The sequence below is a fragment of the Uloborus diversus genome, chromosome 4 (genome assembly GCF_026930045.1).
Source record: "Uloborus diversus isolate 005 chromosome 4, Udiv.v.3.1, whole genome shotgun sequence".
Classification (NCBI taxonomy): domain Eukaryota; kingdom Metazoa; phylum Arthropoda; class Arachnida; order Araneae; family Uloboridae; genus Uloborus; species Uloborus diversus.
The window spans coordinates 166565174-166590088 of record NC_072734.1 but is presented as its reverse complement, the minus strand read 5'-3'; the positions used below and the strand labels follow the sequence as shown (position 1 = coordinate 166590088).

General features: G+C 36.3%; 1 protein-coding gene across 2 annotated transcripts in view; it reads left to right on the top strand.

Annotated features, from left to right (window-relative positions):
* The first annotated feature begins 764 nt into the window (after positions 1-764).
* Positions 765-24915, top strand: part of LOC129219687 (uncharacterized) — a 38177-nt gene continuing 14026 nt past the window's right edge. The window contains exons 1-2 of one of the 2 annotated variants that reach the window (XM_054853965.1): positions 765-1087; positions 3486-3572. In XM_054853965.1, coding sequence (XP_054709940.1) covers positions 786-1087; positions 3486-3507 — 324 coding nt within the window. In that variant the 5' untranslated portion in view covers positions 765-785 and the 3' untranslated portion in view covers positions 3508-3572. Of the gene's footprint in view, positions 1088-3485; positions 3573-24915 lie in introns of those variants that run through there. The other variant, XM_054853964.1, reaches the window with a different exon arrangement.

Here is a 24915-nt window from a genome sequence, read left to right as displayed (position 1 = left end):
AAAAAGATGTATCAGTAAAACTTCTTTTAAAAAAGCTTCTAGTTCTATCTACTTCGCCAATCTCCAATAAATGCGTAGGGTTAAAAGTAAATGTAGTCGTTTGGCGAGATTTGCAATCGTTAACGGATCTATAAATGTTTTTTGTATTTTACATTTTAAATGAAAAGTTATTAATGGTCTTATTGAGTGAACTGTTTTATTTAATTTGCGATTTGTTTCCATTTTTAATGAAACTCATAGGGAAATTATGCCAAATTGCCAAAAAAAAACCTTTAAATTTAAATTATTAAAATAATCTGCAGTTTTTCATTTACTATTACATTTTAGAAGTTTGAAGGTCTCGCAAAATGTCTCAAAAATAAGTCTTTTTTCTCTTTTTGTTCTAAAAAACTGCATATTTTTACCTTGTAAACAGTAAGACTGAAAAAAAAAAAAAAAAAATAGCAACTATCTTTTAAAACGTGCCGAATATTCCTAGTTGATAAAATGGTATTGGGCGTCAAATTTATATATTTGGCGGAAAGTTTTAAATTTTACGAGTAATAAGACTGTTGATAGGACTGCGACGAAACGATTTTGGAAAACAGTATATCTGATTTAGGGATAATTTTAATATGCTTCTAGAAAAAATTTAAATGGTTATAAGCATCATGGTTTTTGCATAAATGATTAGTTTTTGATTTAAGTTTTCTTTAAAAATGTTTTTTCCCCATCATTTTTTGCAGACGCTCCAGTATCGTCTTGTGGAGCCTATGAGACAGAATGTAAATTCTTCTGTTGTCCCTATGCCTCGGCCAGTTGCTGTTGGGACGGAATGGGCTGCTGTCCCCACGGGAAGACCTGCATCGGCATTTTCGGAGTCGGAGTCTGCGTCGGATACGGACCCGAGAAAAAGGGACACAAGACGATCGTTTCGGAAATACCCGCCGGTCCCAAGTACGAGAAGAACGCCCTCAAGACGAGTAGCAAGTCCGAGAGAATGTGTCCGGACGAAATTCACAGCTGCCCCAAAAACAAGGAATGTTGCACTGCAGTCGATGGATCTGTGTCATGCTGCGACAAATGAGTATGTGACACAGAAACTGAGGTGAGTGCTGCAGTATTACTATCAAATCAATGTTAAAAGTCTATTTCATTAAATAAATATTCTAAACAGGCCTAAGACACAATATTATACCATCCTCCCCTCTCTTCTCAAATAGAAATGACATTTAAACTTGATGGACTGAGTGAAAGTATTTTCCTTTTAAGCCTATTTTGCTTGTAAAAGAAAAGAAAATAATTTTAAAAATGCAATAAAAAGTTGACAATTAAAAATATACATTGGTGTTAGTTATTTATTTTATATTTCCCTTTTATGCTTTAAATATATTTTGTTTGAAAAGAAAAGAAAATGACAAAAAAAAAGAATAAAATAAAATAAAATAAGTAAATACATAAATAAATAAATAAATAAAAAATTACCACAAAGTAGAAAGTTGTCTCATGAAACATTGTGTTGGAGTAAGATAAATAAATACCTTTGTGCTGAAAAGTAAAGTAAGAAATAACAACATCAAAAAGCACAAATTGCAGATTACTGCAGACACGTGTTTCGGCGTTACAAGGAACGCTTTTAAAAAGAAAGTTATTGCTTACTTTATCGTGTTGGAGTGTTTTAGCTTGAGTGTTATACCTCGCTTCCATTTCATTAAAACTTTTTGTTCTTTCAAAATATGTCTATGTAAGGTCAATTTTGCTAACAGTTAGCAGACTACATCGCAATACAATGAAGTCTTTTGAACTACGCGAGGGCTGCGTTCCAAGACTCTTCGCTTAAGTCAAAATTTCGCGCAGTGAAAAGGGGTATGTGTACGACTTTTTGATAAACATACGCTACTACTTTAGTCATGTGTCAGCACCCTTCAAACTGTCTTAAAATATTCCTTAACTATACAATAGTTTCCTTCATAAAGAACTAAATTTATTCTGCACTTTTTTCTTTTTTTATGCCAAGTGTTTCAAAATAAAATTATATTACAATGGCCAAAACAGTTCTCTCGCAACTTTTGATTGTGTTAGTGAGCTTTCTGCACTGATGAAGAGGCTCCATTGTAGCCTTGAAATAGCTATATGCTGTATCTTCTCCAATATTTGTGCTTTATTTGCGTTGTTTTTCACTTTGATCTTAATGCGTATAGTTTCATAAATTTATAAAACTCCATGCAAATCCTCAATCATACTGAAAACACGTTTGGCAATTTACTTCAGAATTATTTTTTCCAGTTGTCTGAATGTACAATAAATTGTTTTTCGAATGCACTCATTTAAAAAGAAAGTGAACTGAAAGGTGCCGCGAATCTGTTTCGAACGTTCCCCGCTGAAGATATTTATTAAACTTAAATTTTAGGAACACATTTGAGAACTGATTGAGAACATTCGTGAAATCATCCCTTTTTTTTCGTGCAAATATAATTTCAACAGCTTTCTTTAGCTACTAGTCAATGAAATCTCTCAATAAAAATTTCAAAAAAGTTTGTAGCAATGCATTGTTGTCGGTTGGCGTCGCAAATGGGGTCGAAATACCTTCCCTGGTTGAAAACCGTTCATTACCCGGTGGAGGTTGACAGCTAACCTGCAAGATTTCTGAAAAAAATAACAGCAAAAACAAGTGGTATATAACCAAAGAAGTGTTCCTTCAGTGCTGTAAAAAAAAACCCAAAGAGCGTGCTACGAAGAGTTTTAAAAAGGGGGGAGGACTCAATGCTCTCAAATGCATTCCCAAAAGTTAAAAAAGTGTGCTGAACCGAATAAGTGCTCTCAGAAGTGTTTTGAAAGTTGCTCCAAAAAGTGTGCTAAAAAGGGGACAAGTGTCTCTGCTCAAAACGTGCTCAAAATAAAGTGTCTAAAGGCTTACAGTGAAGTATTTTTGAAAAAATAAAAGAAAGTATTACGAGTGATTGTAAGTAAAAAAAAAAGAATATTTGCAACACGTTTCGCTGCTTTTTCAATTCTACTACTTCAATCACTCAATGTTTTTTGAGCAATCACATTGCTTATTGTTCTCATTTGACTGTTTTGAACTCCTCTGCTTTTATTCCCCCCCCCCACCCCGCCTCACTCTGCAGCACCACCGTCGACCGGCCTCACGATGCTGCTCCTCTTGTGAAAACATTCTCCAGGTTGCATCCATATCCTACACACACGCATACATACATACACAAACACACATGCACACACGCACACGTACATACACACGCATACATACACACACACGCATACTCACACACCTACACACATACACACACACACACTCACTCCTACACACACACACACCTACACAAATACACGTACACACTCACACACCTACACACATACACACACATGCACACACTCCTACACACACACACACACCTACACAAATACACACACACACACACTCGTGATTGCGAAAAACATAAGTTGAATTCCAGATGTCAAAATTCAAATTATTATTTTTTTTTCAGGGAGAGGAACCACGACGCATAGAAGAAAGTTGCAAGCGTGTAAGTTAATCATCTAGTCAACTTCATCTAAGTGCAGCTACTTTTCCCATCATTTCATAAACAAAAAGAGAACTCGTAAACTTTGTGTTTAACGTATCGCTTTAGATTTTTTAAATAAAGTATTGCGCCTTTTTGCAAAATACAGATGAGTGTCATATTCTGGTGTTTATTTATGATGATTAAAGCGTTTTTATTAATAACTGTTGTCAATTATTCTCATGAGTTACGCTTACGCTTTGTGCAAATTTTCTACATTACTGTCCAACCACGTATTGTATGGAATTTTCAAACGTCCAGATGAGACGAATCTATCTTAATGAGGGGGAAAAGTAAAAATTTGATACGCGTATTCCGCTTATCTGAATGAGACTCTACTTCTGCAAAAGCTGACATTGAAAAAAAAATAGATTCGTCCATTTCCGGCTGTAAAATGGATATTTGTCTTTCCATACAATCCGTGGTCAGACAGTACATGTATGCACGAAAAAAGCCCGGTATACATAACTAAGTTTCATAATCCACTCCTGTTCTCGAATGTCTGAGCCTATATATCTTACCTTTCTCAGTGGCCATACTTTATTTTGTTATTTTTATTATTACTGTAACATTTGCAAGAAAACTTAAAATGCTCAAATGAAAGCAAAATAAATCAACTAAAATTTTTAAATTTTAATTATTTGGTGCTTTAATAACTAAAAATAAAGACTAAAGGTATAAATTTTGCCAGTCAGGCTCCCAAATCTACTTAGACATAAACCTAAGTCTCAAAAGAAAACATGAACTCTGGACATTTTTCGCACTACTATGAAATGAATGCATTCATCAAAATTGAACTATCCAGTATATTGATTTATTTTCAGGAAATCCTACAACTTTTACCCCACTACTCTTTCCTGAGTTTTTAGATTTTAAAAAATGAAATAGAAATTTTATCTGCAATCTTGTTTACTACTTAAATGAAACCAAGAGGAGGCAATCGATTTAAATTATAATCTTATTTCTTTTTTCTTTTTTTTTTTACTGAACAAAATAAAGGCTTTTGTAGCTTTAATTGGCTTTCCGGTATTTGCGATTGCCAAACCTAATCACAAAACTTATTTTTGTCCAGTGCATAAATAAGATGTAAAAAGCATCACTTTATAATCCTCTTTTCAAAATGACTTCTCGAATTTTAAAATTAAGTTATGATTGTTTTTCAATTTTTTCATTATATTTTCAAGAGGTAGATCTGAACAGAAAATATTATTTTTCAGAAGCAAAAATAAATCCCTGGTAACCTAGAATTTCTTTGAACAACTTTAATCGAAAATACAGTGTGTGAGAGCTCAGCTCTTTTTTATTGCGAAATTTTTGAAAATACATGACAAGCGGCGGAGCTCATCAACATTGCGCTCCGGAGCCAACCAGCATAATAGTTTTGTAACTAATGAAGAGCCCCAAGGTTTTGTGTGATGAAAATATAAAACACACTTTTTACGCATAACTTTTCTCGATTTAATTTAATCAAATCTAAAGGAAAAAAAAAACACCAAGTGGGAGGAGGGGGTCATTAGGGCCGGAACTATGCTCTGTTTCTGCTTTTATCTAAAACTCCTTCCTATAATACTTCTTCGCTGGTGCTACAGCCTGTTGCAGGCCAAGACCGTCTCTTGAAGTCTTTCCCACCTAACTCTATCCCGTGCGCATATAAACAACCTTTACTCTGCTAGAGACCATGTAAAAATTTCTAACCTGCTGATTGGCTACCACGTGAAAACGTCATCCATCCCCTGTATTGTTTGTTTTGTACGCTCTAACTATTGTGTCATTTCGAAACAAAACATATCTTCTCGACATATTCAAAGGGAGGGGTTGAATTGAAAACATTCAAACGTGACAAACAATTCAGAACTTCAGAGAAGCGAAATTTGTTCAATACAGTCCCAAAACTATTGCAAGGTCTCTAGCTGAGTAAAGGTTGTTTATATGCATCCCGTGCAATGGCCCTCTATCGGTTCACTCCTACTACTTTTAAGTTCTTTTCTACCCCATCCAATCATCTGACAGGGGTCTGTCTCCCTCTTCGGCGATTTCCCCATAATACACTTTACATTAATTTTTGCTTTCGTTATCATTTTAACGTCAAACTATCATTCTTAAAATATTCTTGTACCACTTGTTCAGCAAATAATATAAAATTAACTTCCTTTTTCATTATATAGTCACCTGCTTGTTGAGTTTCAGTCTAACATTCCGGCGCAAAAGTGTTCGTGAGTAAACAACAAAATATGGAGCTTATTTCCTACGCGAGCTCACGGAGATGCAGCTCCTGTATTTCGTGTATTTCGCTTCTCTCATTGTTTTTTTTTTTTATTTCCTTTTACAAAAAAGAAAGTATTGTATTCGCAAAATCATTTTCACTCGAAAATCGACCTTAATTTCCATTTTACTCACCCCCGAATAAATATTGAGGTTTTTTTTCCCATTCGACCACACGTGGATAAGTGCGTACACTGTTATAACCAGAGGTTCCAGACGAGTGAATATATTCCCCCTAAGGTGAAAGCATGGTGACCAAGGGTGCCATACTGGCCAGGAAGTAAAGCAGAGGTGCGAAAGTAGCAGACAGTCGTAGACAGGGGTGCCAAAACAACAAGCAATCGCTAAATTGACTTGCTGGCGCATGCGCTTCCGGCATACATTCACCATTCAACCACTTAAATATGGCGGACGAATGATAGGTTGCACTACGCGTGGCTTCTACGTCTTTCACATTGAATGAAGTACACTATTGGATTAAATCTCAACTTTTGTAGGATAATTCTTTAAAATAACAAGTAAGTACAGCTTTTGATCACTTTGTAGCTTTTAGGGCTTTCAAACATAGTTAAAAGTACGTTTAATGCTTTTCAGTTACCGTTAGTCCGTTACGATACCGTAGTACCGTTAGTTGTTTATTTTCAGGTTACCGTTACTATCGAGAAAATTCCATCATTCACACAAAGCGCTACTAAATGTATCTATCATTATTTTCTTGAGTACTCGATAAGCAACATTTAATCACCGAAATAGTAACCGCAATGATATTTTCAATAATCAACAAGTGAGAACCTAAATAAAAATGATTCTTGTGCTTCGTGTAGCGAATGCAAAAAATAAAAAAGAAAACTCTCTCCGTCTATCTTTTTCTTTTGCTTTTTCGTTCAAGTGTTTGAATCATTTCCTGTTAGCGGTTATTCGATAATGTTAGGAGTTTCTTAAAATTTTTAACTGTCGAAAAATTTTATGCGCATTTTATTTTATTGTTATTTTGATTGAAATGTTGAACGTTTGAGAAACGATTTTGTTTTATCGTAACTTTAATATCCCAGAATATTTTTGGCTGTTCATGTAAATAATTCATAAGTACATCTACACTTTACTTTCGGTGCGGTTATTTCTCACAAATGATCATTAACTTAACTATGATTATTCAAAAAATTACTCGTCTTTAACTTTAAATATATTTGTGACAACTCTTTGATACCAAATAAAGTCTGTAGATATTTATTGTTTTATTCATTTTTAATATTACTTTGTAAAACAAAAAAAAAAAAAAAAAACTCATCAGTACGCAGAATTTTTTCACAAGTTTTTACCGCCCCGAGAGTTATTATAATTATTATTATTTATTTTATTTATTTTTAAGAAAAGGATAAAAATTTCACAGGTCCGCAATGTTTTTCATTTGTTTTTACCGACCCGTGGGTCAAAAGAGGTTGAGAAACACTGATGTAGAGAACGATCAGATGAATTAAAGCAATGAGCACTTCTTAACTATGTTGTAAACTCTGAAATATGGTCAAATGCTGTAATTACAAGTTTTAATCATTTCCAGTACTGAATTCATGCAATGTAAAAAGTGTGCAAAACGTAGACTATCATGAATCAAAACAAAACTATTAAAAAAAGAAAAATACACAACTGTATTCAAAAACGCACACAATACGGGGGAGGGGGGGAGGATCTACAGTAAGGGTGCCATTTCTCTCTCCGAAGGTTCATTCTTTTCACCCCGGCTGCCTATTTTTTAAAAGGTGCCTGTTTTTCACCCTAGTTAGAGGTGCAATTTCGGCTCCGTATTAGGTGCCGCTGGTGAACAAGCGTTTCACCCCTGAAAGGTGCCGAATGCAACCTGTAGTTTTAACAGTGTAAGAACGAATAGACACGCGAAATCTCCATAGTGACGATACCCGAGTTAACTCTAACGAATTTTCTCGTGGCGTCTGTATGTACGTATGTGCGTATGTACGTCGCATAACTCAAGAACGGTAAGTCCTAGAAAGTTGAAATTTGGTACGTAGACTCCTAGTGGAGTCTAGTTGTAGCGCCTTCCCTTTTGGTTGCATTCGAATGTTCCAAAGGGGGCCTTTTGCCTTTTTTTGGAGGGAAATCATTATTAATTTCGATGTAAACTCAAGTGGTGTTATAATTTGGCGGACACTTGGGCCATATATCGCCAGTTTTTTTTTTGCCGCCAAGTTTTGTGGCCAACTTGGCGAAAAGTTTGGCGATTTTTTTTAAAATCTGTTTCAGTTTGGCCACTGTTCGTTGATATTTAGAGAGTAAAGTATTGAATCTCATTAAAATTGCCAGTAATGGGGAAATGACATTAAATTGGAGTAAAAGGAAGTCATGTGATGCACACATCAGCTCGTTTTTTTGAAGTTCCAGAAACACTATTAAATACAAGTTATATGTTAACTATGTACGCAAAATAGTTACGCAAGTTATGTAACTAAGTTAAATACTAAGACTAATTTAGGGCTCACTCTTTTCTTCTGGAAACTAAGCCCTGGTTCTATGTGGTAAAGTGTAGGAGAGAAAAGTACCAGTTCGCGAATTCCAAGAAAATATTGCGCAACAAACAGACGAATGCTCAGGGCGGAGACCCATCGTGTACTCTAATGGTGATTCGTGCACGTTAAATATGCCTTGGTCACAGTGGCGTAGCCATGGGGGGGATAGGGGGGTCAGAACCCCCCATTAGCCCCAAAAAATCATTTTTCAGTCGAACCTGAAGATTCGTTTATAATGTCAATTGTTGTTTAATTGATATATATATACATGCATACATATATATAAATATACATACATACATACATATATATACATATATATATATACATACATACATATATACATATATATATATATACATACATACATATATATATATATATATATACATACATACATATATACATATATATATATTGTTACAAATTCTGTAAATAGTAATTATTGTAGGAACGTAACCTGTAAATAGTTTCCCGTAATGAATATACAACCCCTTTTTCATATGGCTAAAATATACGACCCCTATTCCCTCTTTGTTCATTGATAAAATTTGATAACGGTCAACGCATTTCGAGAAGCGTGTGGAATATTTGAGAAAATTCTTTTCGGTGTATTTAAGCCGTTAGCGATGGATAAACAGTTAGTTTCGATTCAGATTTCGAACGAAGAGCATTTTGCTCTGTTTATAGCGAGGCATTTCGCTGTGTTGTTTTCGTATTTGGAAGTAAATACGTGTGTAAACGTTGAGTTTACGGTGTTGTGTGATAATTGCTTAATTGCTGATGAATAATTTAGCAGTTGTTGAAGATCTTTCCTGTACATAGTGTAAATAAATTTCCTGTGTTTTTATCAAGAACTGTGTCTTCATTTCAAGAAAGTGGAAGTCGCACCGAATCCGTTACAATTTGGCGCCCAACGTGGGGCTACTTCAGGACTTTCTTGCAGTAAGTGTGACTTTGGACATTTTTTCATAAAGACTTTTTAAATTTGGACTTTATTTTTATGGTGATTACTCGCGCAATGGATGAACAATTAAAACAACTTCTTGATGCAATCAACTCTGTTAAAAATGAATTGGCGGCTAATCAAGACCAATTAAAAAGTGATTTGACTGCAAGTTTTACTGCAAATCAAGAACAATTAAAAAATGATATGGCGGCTAATCAAGAACAATTAAAAAATGATATGGCGGCTAATCAAGAACAATTAAAAAATGATATGGCGGCTAATCAAGAACAATTAAAAAGTGATCTGACTGCAAGTATGTTGGCAAATCAAGACCAGTTAAAAAGCGATTTAACGGTGCTGAAAAAGGACTTAGCGTCTAACCAAGAGGAAATTAAAAACGACCTTATTTCGGTAAAGACTGTGATGGAAAATAAATTTAATGACATAGAGCATCGAGTTGATGCTATTGAAGAAAAATTTGATACCTTTGAAAGCCGATTCAATGCTGTAGAAAATAAATTAGAAGAAGAAGATAGAAAATTTCATCAACTTAAAGAAAACATCTTTAAAGACCTGGAAAGGAGATTGGCGACCGCGGAAAGCAGCTCTGTACAGTTTGGCGCTCCCACATCTGTTGCTCGACCGTCCATTAAACTGGCCACATTTGATGGAAAAAGTTCGTGGCAGGTGTACAAGACCCAATTCATGATAGTGGCGGAAGCGAACGGATGGGACTCTGCTACCAAGGCCTGCCATCTTGCAGCATCCCTGAGAGGTGACGCAGCGGACATTCTTCAGACCCTTCCGGACAGCCAGCGCCTGGATTTCGCCGCCCTCACATCTGCGTTGGAGCTTCGCTTCGGTGAGAAATGCCAGAAAGAGTTCAGCCGACTCCAGTTGAAGTCCCGTTTCCAGAAAACCGGGGAAACCCTGCAAGAGCTAGCGGCGGACGTCGAGAGACTGTCTCATCTTGCTTTTTGCGACTGTCCTGCGGATGTTCGGGACAACCTGGCACTCAACTACTTCATCGACGGAGTTCGAGATCCGGAAATCCAGAAAGCTCTACGGATGGCGGATGTCAAAGACCTGAATTCTGCCGTTGTGTATGCGATGAGATACGAGGCCGCCCAAGAAGCAACCCGTGTGGATCGCCATCTAATCCGGACTCAGGAAGCTGATGAGTCTGATTCCAGGTCGTCCCACCTCGCTGAACTTGAGAGACAACTCGGTGACTTGACAAGACACTTGAGCAGCATAACAGCCCAAAAGAAACAAGAGCAGAAGTGCTGGAAATGCGGTAGTGAAGGACACCTGCGAAGGAGTTGTCCGGCTCGCCAAGCTACGCGAGGGAAGGAAATCACCACCACTAAAGCTCTGCAGATTTCCTCTTCTAGTAGTGGCAGTGATGGACTTTTCATTTACGCACATGTAAATGGGAACCCCTGCAGACTGATTGTTGACACTGGAGCCAATGTGACAATCATTAGGACAGATGTGGCTCGTGAATTTGGATTGAAACTGCTGTGGACATCGCCACGCGTAAGTCTCCAGACTGTGACAGGTGACAAAATTGAGATTGACGGTAAAGTGGACTTGGAAATAGTGTTTGGGAATGCCACCTACCATCATACGGCATTCGTCGCTAATATCACGGACCCCTTCATTCTCGGATTGGACTTTTTGAAGAAATATGACTTCACTCTCGACTTCAAGACTAATGAGCTGCACTCGATGAGAGAAGACATAGCCGTTTTCCCTGCAGAAAGTGATGTCAAATCCGCTCATCAAATAATAGCCCAAACAGATTTATCGATTCCCTCAAGGTCAGAATCATTAATACCTGGCTCCCTTGAAGAAAGCAACAGTTTTCGATTTGGACTCATTGAATACCCTAACCTAAGCAATAACCTAAAAGGAGTGCTGGTAGCATCTACGCTTGTGGACCTTTCCAAGGATGTAATTCCTGTGAGAGTCGCCAACGTGAGTGAAAGGCCAAGGAATATCCGAAAAGGTGAAGTGTTGGCAACTTGTACTCCAGTAAACTGCATCATTAGAAGAATCAATTCCCCCGAGACTGTGTCTTCCGAGTCCTTGACATCGAAGTTAATTGGGAGTGCGGCATTATCGAAAGATCAAAGAACTGCTGCGGAACAATTGGTGGATGACTTCAAGCATCTGTTTTCATCAGCATCGGAGGATGTCGGCCGTACGAATTTAACGCAGCATAGGATTTACACTGGAGAACACCCCCCTATTAAGCAGCATCCAAGACGACTACCATTCGCCAAGAAGGAAGAAGTTGAGACCCTCCTGAAAGAGATGAAGGAGAATGATGTCATCGAACCATCATCCAGTCCTTGGGCTTCCCCCATCGTCTTAGTCCGAAAGAAAGATGGCTCCACCAGATTTTGTGTCGATTACCGACGGCTGAATGAAATCACCAAGAAAGACAGTTACCCTCTTCCACGGATAGACGACACCTTGGACACTCTTTCCGGACACAAGTGGTTTTCGACCCTGGACTTGAAGAGCGGCTACTGGCAGGTTGAAATACACCCTGATGACCGAGAGAAGACAGCGTTTACAACTGGACAAGGCTTATGGCAGTTTAAAGTGATGCCCTTCGGCCTCTGCAATGCACCAGCTACGTTCGAGCGTCTTATGGAGACAGTATTAAGAGGACTTTCCTACGAATCCTGTCTGGTCTATTTAGACGATATCATTATCGTGGGACGCAGCTTCGAAGAACATCTGGCAAATCTTAGGAAGGTGCTGCAAAAGCTTAAGGAAGCCAATCTGAAGTTAAGTCCGTCCAAATGTAATTTGTTCCGCCGGGAAGTGAACTATCTTGGTCACATCATCTCTTCTGAGGGTGTGCAAACCGATCCAGAGAAGGTATCTGCGGTCAAGAGTTGGAGTCGTCCCGAAAACATCCATCAGCTGCGAAGTTTCCTGGGGCTCTGCACGTACTATAGGAAGTTTGTGAAGGGTTTTTCCAACATTACACGGCCTTTGCATAAGCTGACGGAGAGCAAGCAAAAGTTTGAATGGTCCAAAGAATGCGAAGATGCATTTCTACGACTGAAGGAGGCTTTAACATCAACGCCTATCCTCGCCTATCCTCAGCCTGAAAAACCCTTCATCCTGGACACTGATGCGAGCAACGAGGGCATCGGAGCTGTTTTATCCCAAGAAATTGACGGAAATGAACATGTCATCGCTTACTGGAGCAAATGCTTATCAAAGTCGGAGCGAAATTATTGCGTCACCAGAAAGGAGTTACTGGCCATAGTGAAAGCTGTAGAACACTTCCATCATTACCTCTACGGCCGAAAATTTCTGCTTCGGACAGATCATGCCTCGTTAACTTGGCTTTTGAACTTCAAGAATCCAGAAGGCCAGATAGCCAGATGGATACAGCGACTCCAGGAATATGACATGGAGATCAAGCATCGAAAAGGGTTATCTCACGGTAATGCTGACGCTTTATCAAGGAGACCCTGTCCTGAGAACTGCCACTATTGTTCCCGAATCGAGAAACAGTATGGAACGACTAGCCCTATCGCCTATCAGGTGACAGTGACTCCAATATCATCAGAACCTGATCCATGGAGTGACGACCAAGTTCGAAAGGATCAGCTTGAAGACCCCGACATAAAACCAATTTTGGAGTTCATGGAAAGTGACAGTCGGCGACCTAGCTGGCAGGACGTTTCCATCTTTAGTCCTGCAACAAAAAGATACTGGGCTTTATGGAATTCACTCCATTTACGGAACGGCGTACTGTACCGAAAATGGGAATCTGATGACGGCAAAACGTCTAGGTGGCAGTTACTACTTCCCCGATCAAGGATTTCAGATGTTCTGAAAGAAATACATAGTAGTGCGACTGGAGGACATTTTGGTGTCTTGAAAACCCTTAATAAAGTTCGGGAGCGCTTCTTCTGGAGCAAGGCGAAGGATGACGTGGAGAAGTGGTGCCATTCTTGTGACGCCTGTGCTGCTCGTAAAGGACCGAAGAAGAGAAGCAGAGGGAAGCTACATCTGTACAACGTTGGAGCTCCTTTCGAACGAATTGGGATCGACATCCTGGGTCCTCTACCAAGAACTGCTGATGGGAACAAATACGTTCTTGTTTCCATCGACTATTTCACGAAATGGCCCGAAGCGTATCCCATTCCAGATCAAGAAGCTACCACCGTAGCAGAGACTCTAGTCCAACATTGGATCTCGAGATATGGAACACCTTTGCAGATTCATTCCGATCAAGGGAGGAATTTCATCTCTGCTGTGTTTAAGGGCCTATGTCAAATTTTCGGAATTGAGAAAACTAGGACAACACCACTACACCCACAATCGGACGGCATGGTGGAGAGATTTAACCGCACAATCCTGAACAATCTCTCACTTATGGTCTCCAGAAATCAACAGGATTGGGACAAGAAGCTACCTTTGTTCCTGCTGGCCTACCGCAGTGCTGTCCACGAGACTACCGGATATGCCCCATCTCAGATGCTCTTCGGACGAGAGCTTCGGCTACCTTGTGATCTCGTCTTCGGTCGTCCTCCGGATGCGCCTTCATCGCCTGAGGAGTACATCCAGGATCTCCAGGCCCGGTTGGAAGACGTTCATAACTTCGCACGAGAGCGAATCAACATCGCGGCGGAGAAGATGAAGACCCGATACGACACAAGGTCTACTGGACATGAATTCAACGAAGGCGACAAGGTTTGGTTATGGAATCCCATCCGACGGAAAGGTCTTTCACCCAAATTGCAGTCGCATTGGGATGGACCCTACAAAGTCCTTAACCGACTAAATGACGTCGTAGTGAGGATCCAAAAATCACCTAATGCAAAACCTAGGGTTGTACATTATGATCGGTTAGCCCCATACTATGGCCATAGTTCATGAGTATTACGTAAACAACCATGGTTGATAACATAAAAGTTGTAGATAATTTTTTTTGCTTTTAATGTTTAGTAATATTTCTTGTTATTATTGTGTTTTCTGTATCTGTTAGTTATTAATTAATGTGTATATTTGTAAACTTGTGATAGAAGTTTGGCACCCTTTCTGGGGATTGTACTGCCCGGGACGTGCAGTCCTTAGGAAGGGGGCAATGTTACAAATTCTGTAAATAGTAATTATTGTAGGAACGTAACCTGTAAATAGTTTCCCGTAATGAATATACAACCCCTTTTTCATATGGCTAAAATATACGACCCCTATTCCCTCTTTGTTCATTGATAAAATTTGATAACGGTCAACGCATTTCGAGAAGCGTGTGGAATATTTGAGAAAATTCTTTTCGGTGTATTTAAGCCGTTAGCGATGGATAAACAGTTAGTTTCGATTCAGATTTCGAACGAAGAGCATTTTGCTCTGTTTATAGCGAGGCATTTCGCTGTGTTGTTTTCGTATTTGGAAGTAAATACGTGTGTAAACGTTGAGTTTACGGTGTTGTGTGATAATTGCTTAATTGCTGATGAATAATTTAGCAGTTGTTGAAGATCTTTCCTGTACATAGTGTAAATAAATTTCCTGTGTTTTTATCAAGAACTGTGTCTTCATTTCAAGAAAGTGGAAGTCGCACCGAATCCGTTACAATATATATACATACATCCGTTACAATATATATATATATATATATATATATATATATATATATACATATATATATACATATATATATATATATATATATATATATAAATATATATATACATACATATATATACATATATATATATATATATATATATATACATATATATATATATATACTTTAACCTACAGAAAAAATTAACCCCCCCTAAGGATTTTTTCTCGCTACGCCACTGATTGGTCACAAAATCCTCCAAGTTTTTATTACTTCCTCTGAGGGTACTGACTATTCTTTGGACGCAGGTCTGGATCAAAACAACCGGAATGGTTTTAGATGTTTCTTCCATCTATCGTGTGTTGACCGAGCTCAAGATGAACTTCCACCTTTGCGGTGCTTGCTTAAAATGGAAAACGCACGTTTGACCTTAAATCGTAAAAAATTTTGCTCAGGTGTCGTAATTTAAGCAGCGCATGTAACAATAGCAATACCCCGAAAGATCATTTTCATTCAAAAATTTCAGGAAATGAAAAATATAATAATATTGTGCTAGCAAGTCCGACGAGAGACTATGTCAACCTAGTCGGAAACTAGGGGCCTGGGCGTTGGGGGGCCCGGCGACACTGACGCAAAAAAAAAAGCGAGAAAGAAAAGAAGGAAAAAAAGAAAGAAAAAAAGAAGGGGGGGGGGACTCCGAATAAGCGGAAACGTAAAGATAAAGTAATAGTTACGCTTTCGATGTTTACTATTGTGACATTAAAATAGAGTTAATTATTTTCAAGTAAGCAGTTCTGATTTTTTTCTTTTTTCCATTTTTTCTTCTTTTTTTCTCCTTTTTCTTCTTATTTCTTCTTCTTTTCTTTTTTTTTTAGAAGGAAGGGAGCGGGGGCCCGGCGACAAAACTGACAAGGGTCCCGCCTTGGCTCTCTGCGGCCCTGATTGTTAGAAATAAAATGTTCATTGTCTCATGTTCCATTATTTAGTTAGCAATTACCAACACTTATCCGGGTTTGTTAGAAAACGAAACCATTCCTCCGGGAATAAATCCGTGTTAAGAGCTGCTGCAACGAATTGCTAAGAGTAATCCAACAACATTTATTTCTTAGTAAATATTTCCGACCACAGTCACTTTCCACGGTTTCCGATATCGTTTGGGTGATCGAATTTCTGTTCGTTCCATGAATGGGAGGCTGGGATCGATCGCTTCCACGTGGCAGTGTCACGCAATATGAGAGTGGCAGATGAATGGGAGGGAGTGCTAGACTTGGCGAGAAGCAAACAAAGTGGAATCGATTTTCGGAGTCCGGACGGAAAAAGGTCACTTACGACTATGTGTCTCAGAAATAGAATGTCCCAAAGAGAATGGTCAATCCAGTAATTGGGTAAGCTGAATAACGGCGCCTATTTGCATCGCGCAGTGGAAACGTAATGTGTGTCCAGGATGTGTGCATAAATGGCCCAATTTCAAAAAAAAAAAAAAAAATAATAATAATATTTTCGTTACTACTGCAATACTATTGTCGTTGGGGAATATCATTCTTAAAAATCATCAAGAAAAAGTGAAAAGAGGAACAAAAATTGGTTTCTCAATAATTATTTCTTGGAACAATTGTTTTAAGAATGGTATGAACATCGTCTGCTAAAAAAAAAAAAAAAAAAAAAAAAAAAAAAAAAAAAAAAAAAAAAAAAAAACAAGTCCCTCACAGCATGTGCATGAGAGAAACCTCCATTCGAGATTGCTTAGCCAAGAAATTATGTTTTAGTGAAAATATTATGTTTTTTCGTTGAAACGTATCTTTTCCATAAATAAAACTATAACTCAAGAGTTTCGAACAAAATCCCATGAACTGAGCATCTTCATTAAAAACCCGAGATCTTGAAGAAAAACCCAAGCGCAATATTAATGTATACACACACACTTTTTTTTTCATATGCAGTAGTACCTCATTTATCCGGGTAAACCGGATCAAACTTGAAGATTTTTATGTTTAACCCCCGACACACAAAGAAAGAGGGTTATAAGTTTGACGTGCCTGCGTGTGTGTATCTATGTATCTGTTTGTGGGACTCTAGCGCATAATCGGATGAACCGATTTTGAAAAGAAAAAAAAATGTTCGAAAGGAGAGCTGATCGAGAGTGTTCTTAGCTAGGTTGCGTCTTCGGATGACATTACTTTACGAAGATATTAGTTAAAAACCTCTAAAAGGCTTTTCGCTATTTTTGCAGTGAAAACATATTTGGAAATTTAGTGCCGCCAAAATAAAGAGTATTTTTTTCTGTGTCTGATAGTATGTGATTGAAACTTCTATGTTATATAGAATTCGAATCATAACATTTTTTAAAGCAGATTTTAAATACAGCTAAGCCTTTATTCACGAGATGGTGAATGAATTCTTTGTTGAGCGACTAGAAAAGAAAACGCAATGATCAAAAATGTTTGTCTGTTGCCAGTTTCTATTTGTTAACAAATAAAATACTTGTAATCGATTTTAATAGTATAAGACTTTTAAAAGGATTTTCAATTTTCTCTCTTAATTCTACATTTGCGACTCAGTCGGTTTTCTTTTTTTTTTTTAAATTTTTAATTTTAGTTACTTGTAATTTTATGTTTACAAAGATAATATATCTTTTAAAATTATGACAGCGAGAACATAACTATAGTGCCTAAAATAACTAAGAGAAGGATAAACATCCGCTCTCAATGTTATAATGTTTGATGAATGATGAAGCGTTTTCGCGGCTGTACTCCAAAGAAACGCGCTTGAAACGGAATATATTGGACCAATTACAGTAAAGGAAAAAGCATTTCTAGTTTGAGAAGTTGGGCGATTTTTCAAGCATGAGATCCTGCTGATTTTTTTCCTCATTTGCGTCTGACACTTTTTTTTTCATCAAAATGTCAAATTGTTTTGAAGACAAGATAATATTAAAGTGTTAAACACAAGAAATTATTTTTCCTAAAAAATATAATATTAAAAAAAATATTCATGGTATCGGAAATTGGAATCCATTTTGTCCCCTTTAAATAAAGTGAAATAAAGTTACAATTTCAAGTTACTCTGAGCAGAAGAAATAACGAGTGAGTGCAACTGAACCGAAGAACATTGTGTGTATGAGACTCCTCTCGATCGGTTACAGTAGCCGCTCTTTTAGTCATGGAATTCACAAGGTTTTGCAACACTTCTTTCGTTATTTCATGATGCTCGACTTCACTTACTGTGTCCTTAAACTTCTTTTTTACGTTTTCAATATTTAAAAAAAAATTTAATTTCCAAAATACTATATTTTTGTGACTTATCTTAAAAAGATAGCAGATTTCTCCAGCTTGCAATAATTTTGGAAATTAGTGTATTTGTTCAGAAATGGTATGAAAAATCATTTATGTATATTTTAAACAAACAGTTCCGCGTGAGTTTGTCTCAAAATATTTTTTTTTGTTGTAATAAATGGCCAGCTACCTATTTAAAGATTTGGTTAGCTTACTATCTATATTACCCGGATAATCGATTATCCAGATCGCTTTTGGTCCTCGTTATTCCCGATAAACGAGGTTACTTTTCTTCAAAATAATAATTTCTTGCACAATAATATACCATATTAGATTCACGGCGTGTGGCCACGTGAGAATTCCCGGACTTCAGAAGCCACGTACAGGGGTCAAAAAATGAGTAATGTTGTCTAATAAGGGCTCATCAAACAATGTGTGGGAGGTCCACCAAGTGATCCCTCAGCCACGAATCGATTGACAATGTATAATTTTTTTTTGTTCAAAAGCACGGCAATTTGACAATCCCTATCAAGCTATTACATACTTTCATTAAGATCAGAAGTGTACGAGAATGAAGAATTTTTTCGACAGAAAAAAACGTCAAAGGAGCTAAACTCATGGAACCGCCCAACAACGCCAGAAAAGTAAGCTCTTCTGTTTATCGAACGAATATGTGTTTTTATATGAAACGATTATTTTGAAACTTATCTACTCTATAACTGACTAGCAATCAAATCACTTTTCATCTGTTACTGACTTGCAATCAACTCGCTTTCAACCGAATTGATGACATTTAAATTGTATTTTTGTTCCTCTATGGTTAGAATAATGACCATAAATTTAATTCAAAATGAAAATATTCGCAATTCATTAACCTACAGAGTCGCAAGTTATTCCAAAGGAAGTCCCGAAGATGCTCCTTGGTGGGCGCCAAAATGGGGAAGTTTTCGATTTTTCAATTTTATTTTTATATGATAGAGTAATATGTATGAACATATCATAGGTGAAAAAAATTTTGCGATACGATAAGTAGTTTTTTTTTTAAAATTAATTTTTAAAGTTCAAGCGATTGTGACATCAAAAGATGTGTTCAAAAGGATTATTGAATTTCAAAAAAAAAATAAAAATATCACCGCGGTCAAAATGTCCGTTGCGGAAACAAGGGATCTTCGGCGGAAGGCTGTATTAGTGCCCAGTGACGTAAGCTCGTGACATTTCAGAAGAGCGCACTTTTGAGCGTGGATTTTTAAAAATTCATTAAAAATCAATCATGGTGTTTTAAAATTCGGCGATAGTGAATTTCTTAGTTTTGAGGATCAATTAACAATATCCAATAGTCAAAATGGGATCATTTAATAGTTTGCAACTTCCCTATTGTTGCGAGTCCGCTTTTACTTCAGGCATTCTTCAACTCAGATTTTCTGAAGAGACGGAATGGTTTTTTCACAACAATTCTTTTCTTTACTAATAATAAAGCTGAAAGTCTGCATGTCTGGATCTCTGTCTGTTACGCGCATAGCGCCTAGATCGTTCGACCGATTTTCATCAAATTTGGCCCAAAATGAGTTCATAAGCATGGGGGCGATTTTTCGAAAATTTGATTTCGTTCCTTTTCTACTCCAATTTTAAAAGCATTTTAAAAAGCAAATTATCATTCCGTGGACGAACAACTTACCATAATGTGAACTAACAAATTATCAAAACGTGGACTAGCAACCATAACTTTAACAAGCAAACTACCACATGCGACCGTGGGCGAGAAAATGAACAAAGGAAATTGGCAGGAAATTCATCATTCATTATTTGTAAATATACTGGCGAACCAAATGACCTTTTAATTTTCTACTACGGGCAATGCCGTGCGGGTACCGCTAGTTACAAATAAGTTTGTACAGTTGCTGAAGTATCGGGAAGTTAAGCCATTCATAAAAATACCGTAAAAGCAACGCGGGAAGCTGGTGTTTACTTCCAAGTACGATAAACACCACTGCTGCAAAAATTACAACATAAGTCTCACAACAGAAAGCTGAAAGAAAGGACAAGCTCTCTAACACAATGGACCATCAACTAATCACTAAAAATGAACTAAACATCAGGGCAACTCCTATTTACAGTACCAGAAGAAAATTCAGCAATATTGCAAGTTGCAGTAAACTCCAGTTATTTTCGGCTCGAAATGTTGCCGAACTTGGCGTGAAACTGATAATTTCTCTTTAAATTTGGCACCAAAAATAAGTCGCCACAAAAGGAAGCCCATTTTTGCGGATATCTCGCCAATTTATCACCAAACCATTGGACATAATGTTAAAACTGTAGCAATGCAGGGCAAAACTACTTCCAGGTAAACCTTAAAAAAAGAGCAATTTCAAATGAAAATGATTGGAATTAACGCCAAATTTCGCAAGATACAGCAAATGAATCACAAAGGAAATTTTTAACAATTATTATTTTACCTTCTGCTCATTCTATACAGACATTTATTACGCAAAAAAATGGTTTATTTTCCGATAATTTTAGTATATTTTCATATACTAAATCAATAATATTTTTGGATTCGCTTGAAAAATTATCTCAACGATTAGGAAAGTAGTATCTTTAAACTTTATCTTTATAATCTAATGAGAAAAATCACATCAATCACGCCGTCCCGACCTTAGTTGTGTCTCTCGTGCTACTTTCATCAGTAGACCAGACGGCGACTCATTTTTGGATCGATTTTCGACGGACCAAGTCTTTTACGAAAGTTTGCGGAACATGAAATATTTTTGGGTCCTTGCTCATTAAAGATAAATGAAATTTGCATTTATCACTCGAAAAGCTTTTATTTACTTATTTATTCATCTAGTTCAGATTCTAAGCAGGATATATAACTCTATAATAGAAAAAAAATAGTTTAAAAAAATCGTCGTCTTTCAGTTTTATAAAATTGTAGTACGTTAAATAAATAAATAAAAATATTTTAAAAGCTCTTCTGGAAAATAAAATGTTTCGCAGTCAAGAGATTCAGCCAGGCTCCGTGTCTCTGAGAGTTATGACTTTGCACAAAATTTAGTCTTCTTTTCAGTCATTATTTGGGATTTTCTTAAATTCATATTAAATATCACGCAAAAAGAGCAGTAATGAATCGAAATATCCTATCATATTCCTGAAGTAATAATCGAAAAAAATTTATGCGTTGTTCATTTATTTATTTTAAACTTCACGCAAAAATTACTAGTATCATTTTTGTGCACTGAAAGCGAGAATAAGCTAGTGAGGTTGGTAAAACATAAACAGCAATTGAAAATTAAAACCCTGACAGACGCATAACATCGGTATATATCAAACAGTACTTGGTTTTTACAGCAATAAATACATTTGCGAATTACAGTGAGGCTCTTAGTAAGTGCAATATAGTATACGTATATGTTTTTTTCCTTCTTATAGATATTGCTTGATATTATGTTCGTTTTTATTACTAAATCTTTACAACCCCATTCATTGAAATTAATTGGCGGCAGAAAGCAATTAACTCCTTCTGCTTAATAAAATTTAGTTTGAATAAGCATTTCAGCTAAATTGGCAATAAAAAAAGAGCTCATTTACACGGTTTTATCAAATCTTCTATCATTACCCTCGCAATTGAACTGAAAGATGATGCTGTGATTGCAGATTCTCTTGGAAGGAAATCCATTTTTCAATTAGAGTTGAGAAGGAATCTAAAGCTGTCGGAACGAAAATGCGAACCATTTGCACTAAAATTTAACTTAATGCACTTGTAATCAGACTTCAAAGCCATGGAATAAATGGAAATGGCGCATCACATAAATGTCGTTAGATAATAAATATTCAGTCCATTTTAATGCTAAAACATGCGTTTAGTATTTCTGCTACTGCGTTTCGGGAATGCGGTAAAGAGTGCAGAAATGAATTTCGAAAAGATTTGGAGAAATAATAATTGATAGTAGCAAGGTTTTGACGAATAAATATTTCTGCAATCAAAGACGGCAGAACAGTTTGAAAACATTGTGTGTGTATGTGTGAGTGTCCGTTTATTATAATTATTGTTATTATTTTTTAATAGGGTTTCTGTATTCTACAGTAGATACCTCCGTGTTTCTAAAACTTAAAACTTTGCATAAAATTCAGTCTATCTTCTAAAATTCTGTTACTTAGACTAAATATCATAAAAAAGAACACTCAAAAAGTAATACAAATATTTGAGAAGTTTTACTATAATGCGTGAAGGATCATACAAAAAAAAGTGGTTAAAAACGTGCGCAAATTGTAATCCAATTTACATTCTTCAAATGTAAGATAGAAAAATAAAAAAAACTGGAACCCTTCTTAATATTGAAAAAAAAAAACTATTTATTTTAAAGCAGACAAAATGAAAATGATTAAATCATTTACATGAAATACACCGCCAGCTCAGTCATTTCCAGCCGAGGACTGCAGTTTCGTGCTTATTAGAACTCATCAGCCCGGCATAGGAAAGTGACTGAGCTGGAGATGGAAAACCTCTTAAGGAAGCCAAGAGTGCCAAACAAACTGGTAGCTAATGTAGAATTAGCACAGACCAGACGAGTGACCGAAGCAATGGTTCGGTTCAACTCGAAGATTGATGGCAAGGCGTGGTATATTCAATAAATTACTCGTCTGGTCTGTGCTAATTCTACATTAGCTACCAGTTTGTTTGGCACTCTTGGCTTCCTTAAGAGGTTTTCCATCTCTAGCTCAGTCACTTTCCTATGCCGGGCTGATGAGTGCTAATAAGCACGAAACTGCAGTCCTCGGCTGGAAATGACTGAGCAGGCGGTGTATTTCATGTATTTCTGCTTTAGTCCTGGCTAATGGGCTGTAATTTCTTGAATATGATTAAATCATTTCACTTAAATATATTGGATATAAGGAATATTACATATAGGACATAAGATACGCTAACCGCTAACCATATAAAGTAATGTAAGTCTACCAATCGCAAAGCGAACACTGAATCAAGTGACTCGCTCTGACCAGTCACTAAGTCTATAGATTTTGAGAAACGTCAAGCGACAGCCAAGTGACGACAATGTTAATCTTGATTGCTTAATATGGAATAATAAATAGTTAAGAAAGTTAAAATAAGATTAAGGGGGGAAACCAGTTTAGAAGGCAGAAATTTTAGTGCTTTTCGTGAATTTTTTCAACAGAGAAGGAATAATCAGAATTTGTTCAAACTTGAAAGGTATTTCATTCATATTTTGCAGTACACTTAGTAATTTTTTCAAGTAGTTTCTTCCAGAAAAAGAGAAGTTAGAAGCTGATGTCCATGGATGGTCGCCATCAGAGCGTGTTGCTGGTGTGCATTCCTGAAGTCACAATTTTCATCTTTAATCATTACAATTTGTTTTTATCATTAACAACATAATTTAGTCAGAATATGAACTTATATAATTCTTGTTAAAAAAGTAAAAAATTTCATGCTTTTGAGGCGTTCGATCGCAAAATTTACGTTTTCCTACCTTTTTTTTTAAAACCTTTTATGCATTAAAAATATTTTTAATAATCATATCATCCCAGCATTAGGTTCATGTAGTGTGTAATTGAATAAAAAATATTCATACAAAATTTCAGAACGATTGGCTTATAACATTTTTCGCTAGAATGCACAAAACTTGAAAAAAAAAAAAAAAAAAAGACGTTTTGAGCAAAACGCGATTGAAAAAAGCTGCTGTGAACATTTTCGAATCTTCAGTTTTTTAAGTGCTCATAGCATTAGAACTAAACGAAATTTCGAATTGAAATTTTGGCAACATATTCTTCAATAGTTCTACTTATATTTTGTGACATTAAAAAAATGGATTTTTTGATCCGTCTAAACTGATTTCCTCCTTAAATGATTTACCTTTATGAAAAAAATATGATATATAAAATGACAACCATCATGTGATTAAAAATAAGGCCCGTCATCTCATATTGTTTTAAGCAAACGAAAGTGCGACGACAAACACATAGTATTTCCTGTCCACCGTTGATGTTGATCAAAAATAAAAATATTTATGAAAAACATTTAAGTTCTTCACAATTTCAAAAATTGAAGGCACATTTTTCGGTCAAAAATATTTTTTATTATTGGCATTGAATATTCTCTGAATCAGATTTTTGATGCATCGCGACAGAACAGATCGCACTGTTTCATTTAGTCGCAAACAGGGGTGTTCACAGCGGCACATTATGGTGCAAGTTGCGCTATCAATTGTTTTTTTGGGGGGATTTTTAAATTTTTTTATTCACTTATTTAAATTTATGTATTGATTTATTTTTAATTTAAATTATTTAGTTTATTTTATTATTCTGTTTTCTTATATTTCATTTATTTATTTAGTTTGTGTGTGCATATCATTCAAAGTCAGAACTTTAAAAAAAAAATGATAGTAATACTATTAAAAACAAATAAATCAATAGATATATAAAAAATATTTCAAAAAAATTAACTAAACAGAGAAAGAGAGCTAAAAAATAAAAAATAAATTAGGGAAAGAGGGTGCGAAAAATTGGGGGGGGGGGGGGATTTGCGCCATTGAACTTTGAGCGGATGGGCATCCCTGGTAGCAAAAGAAGGATGAATAATCAAAAGACTACTAGACTAATTACGAGATAGAGCAAAAAACCAATGAGTTTCATGTTTGTTTCAGATAAGACTTAATTTAAAACTCTAATTATAAAAATATTTATATCAATAATAATTTATACGAACGATTTTGATTTTGGTATAAATGATTATTAATGC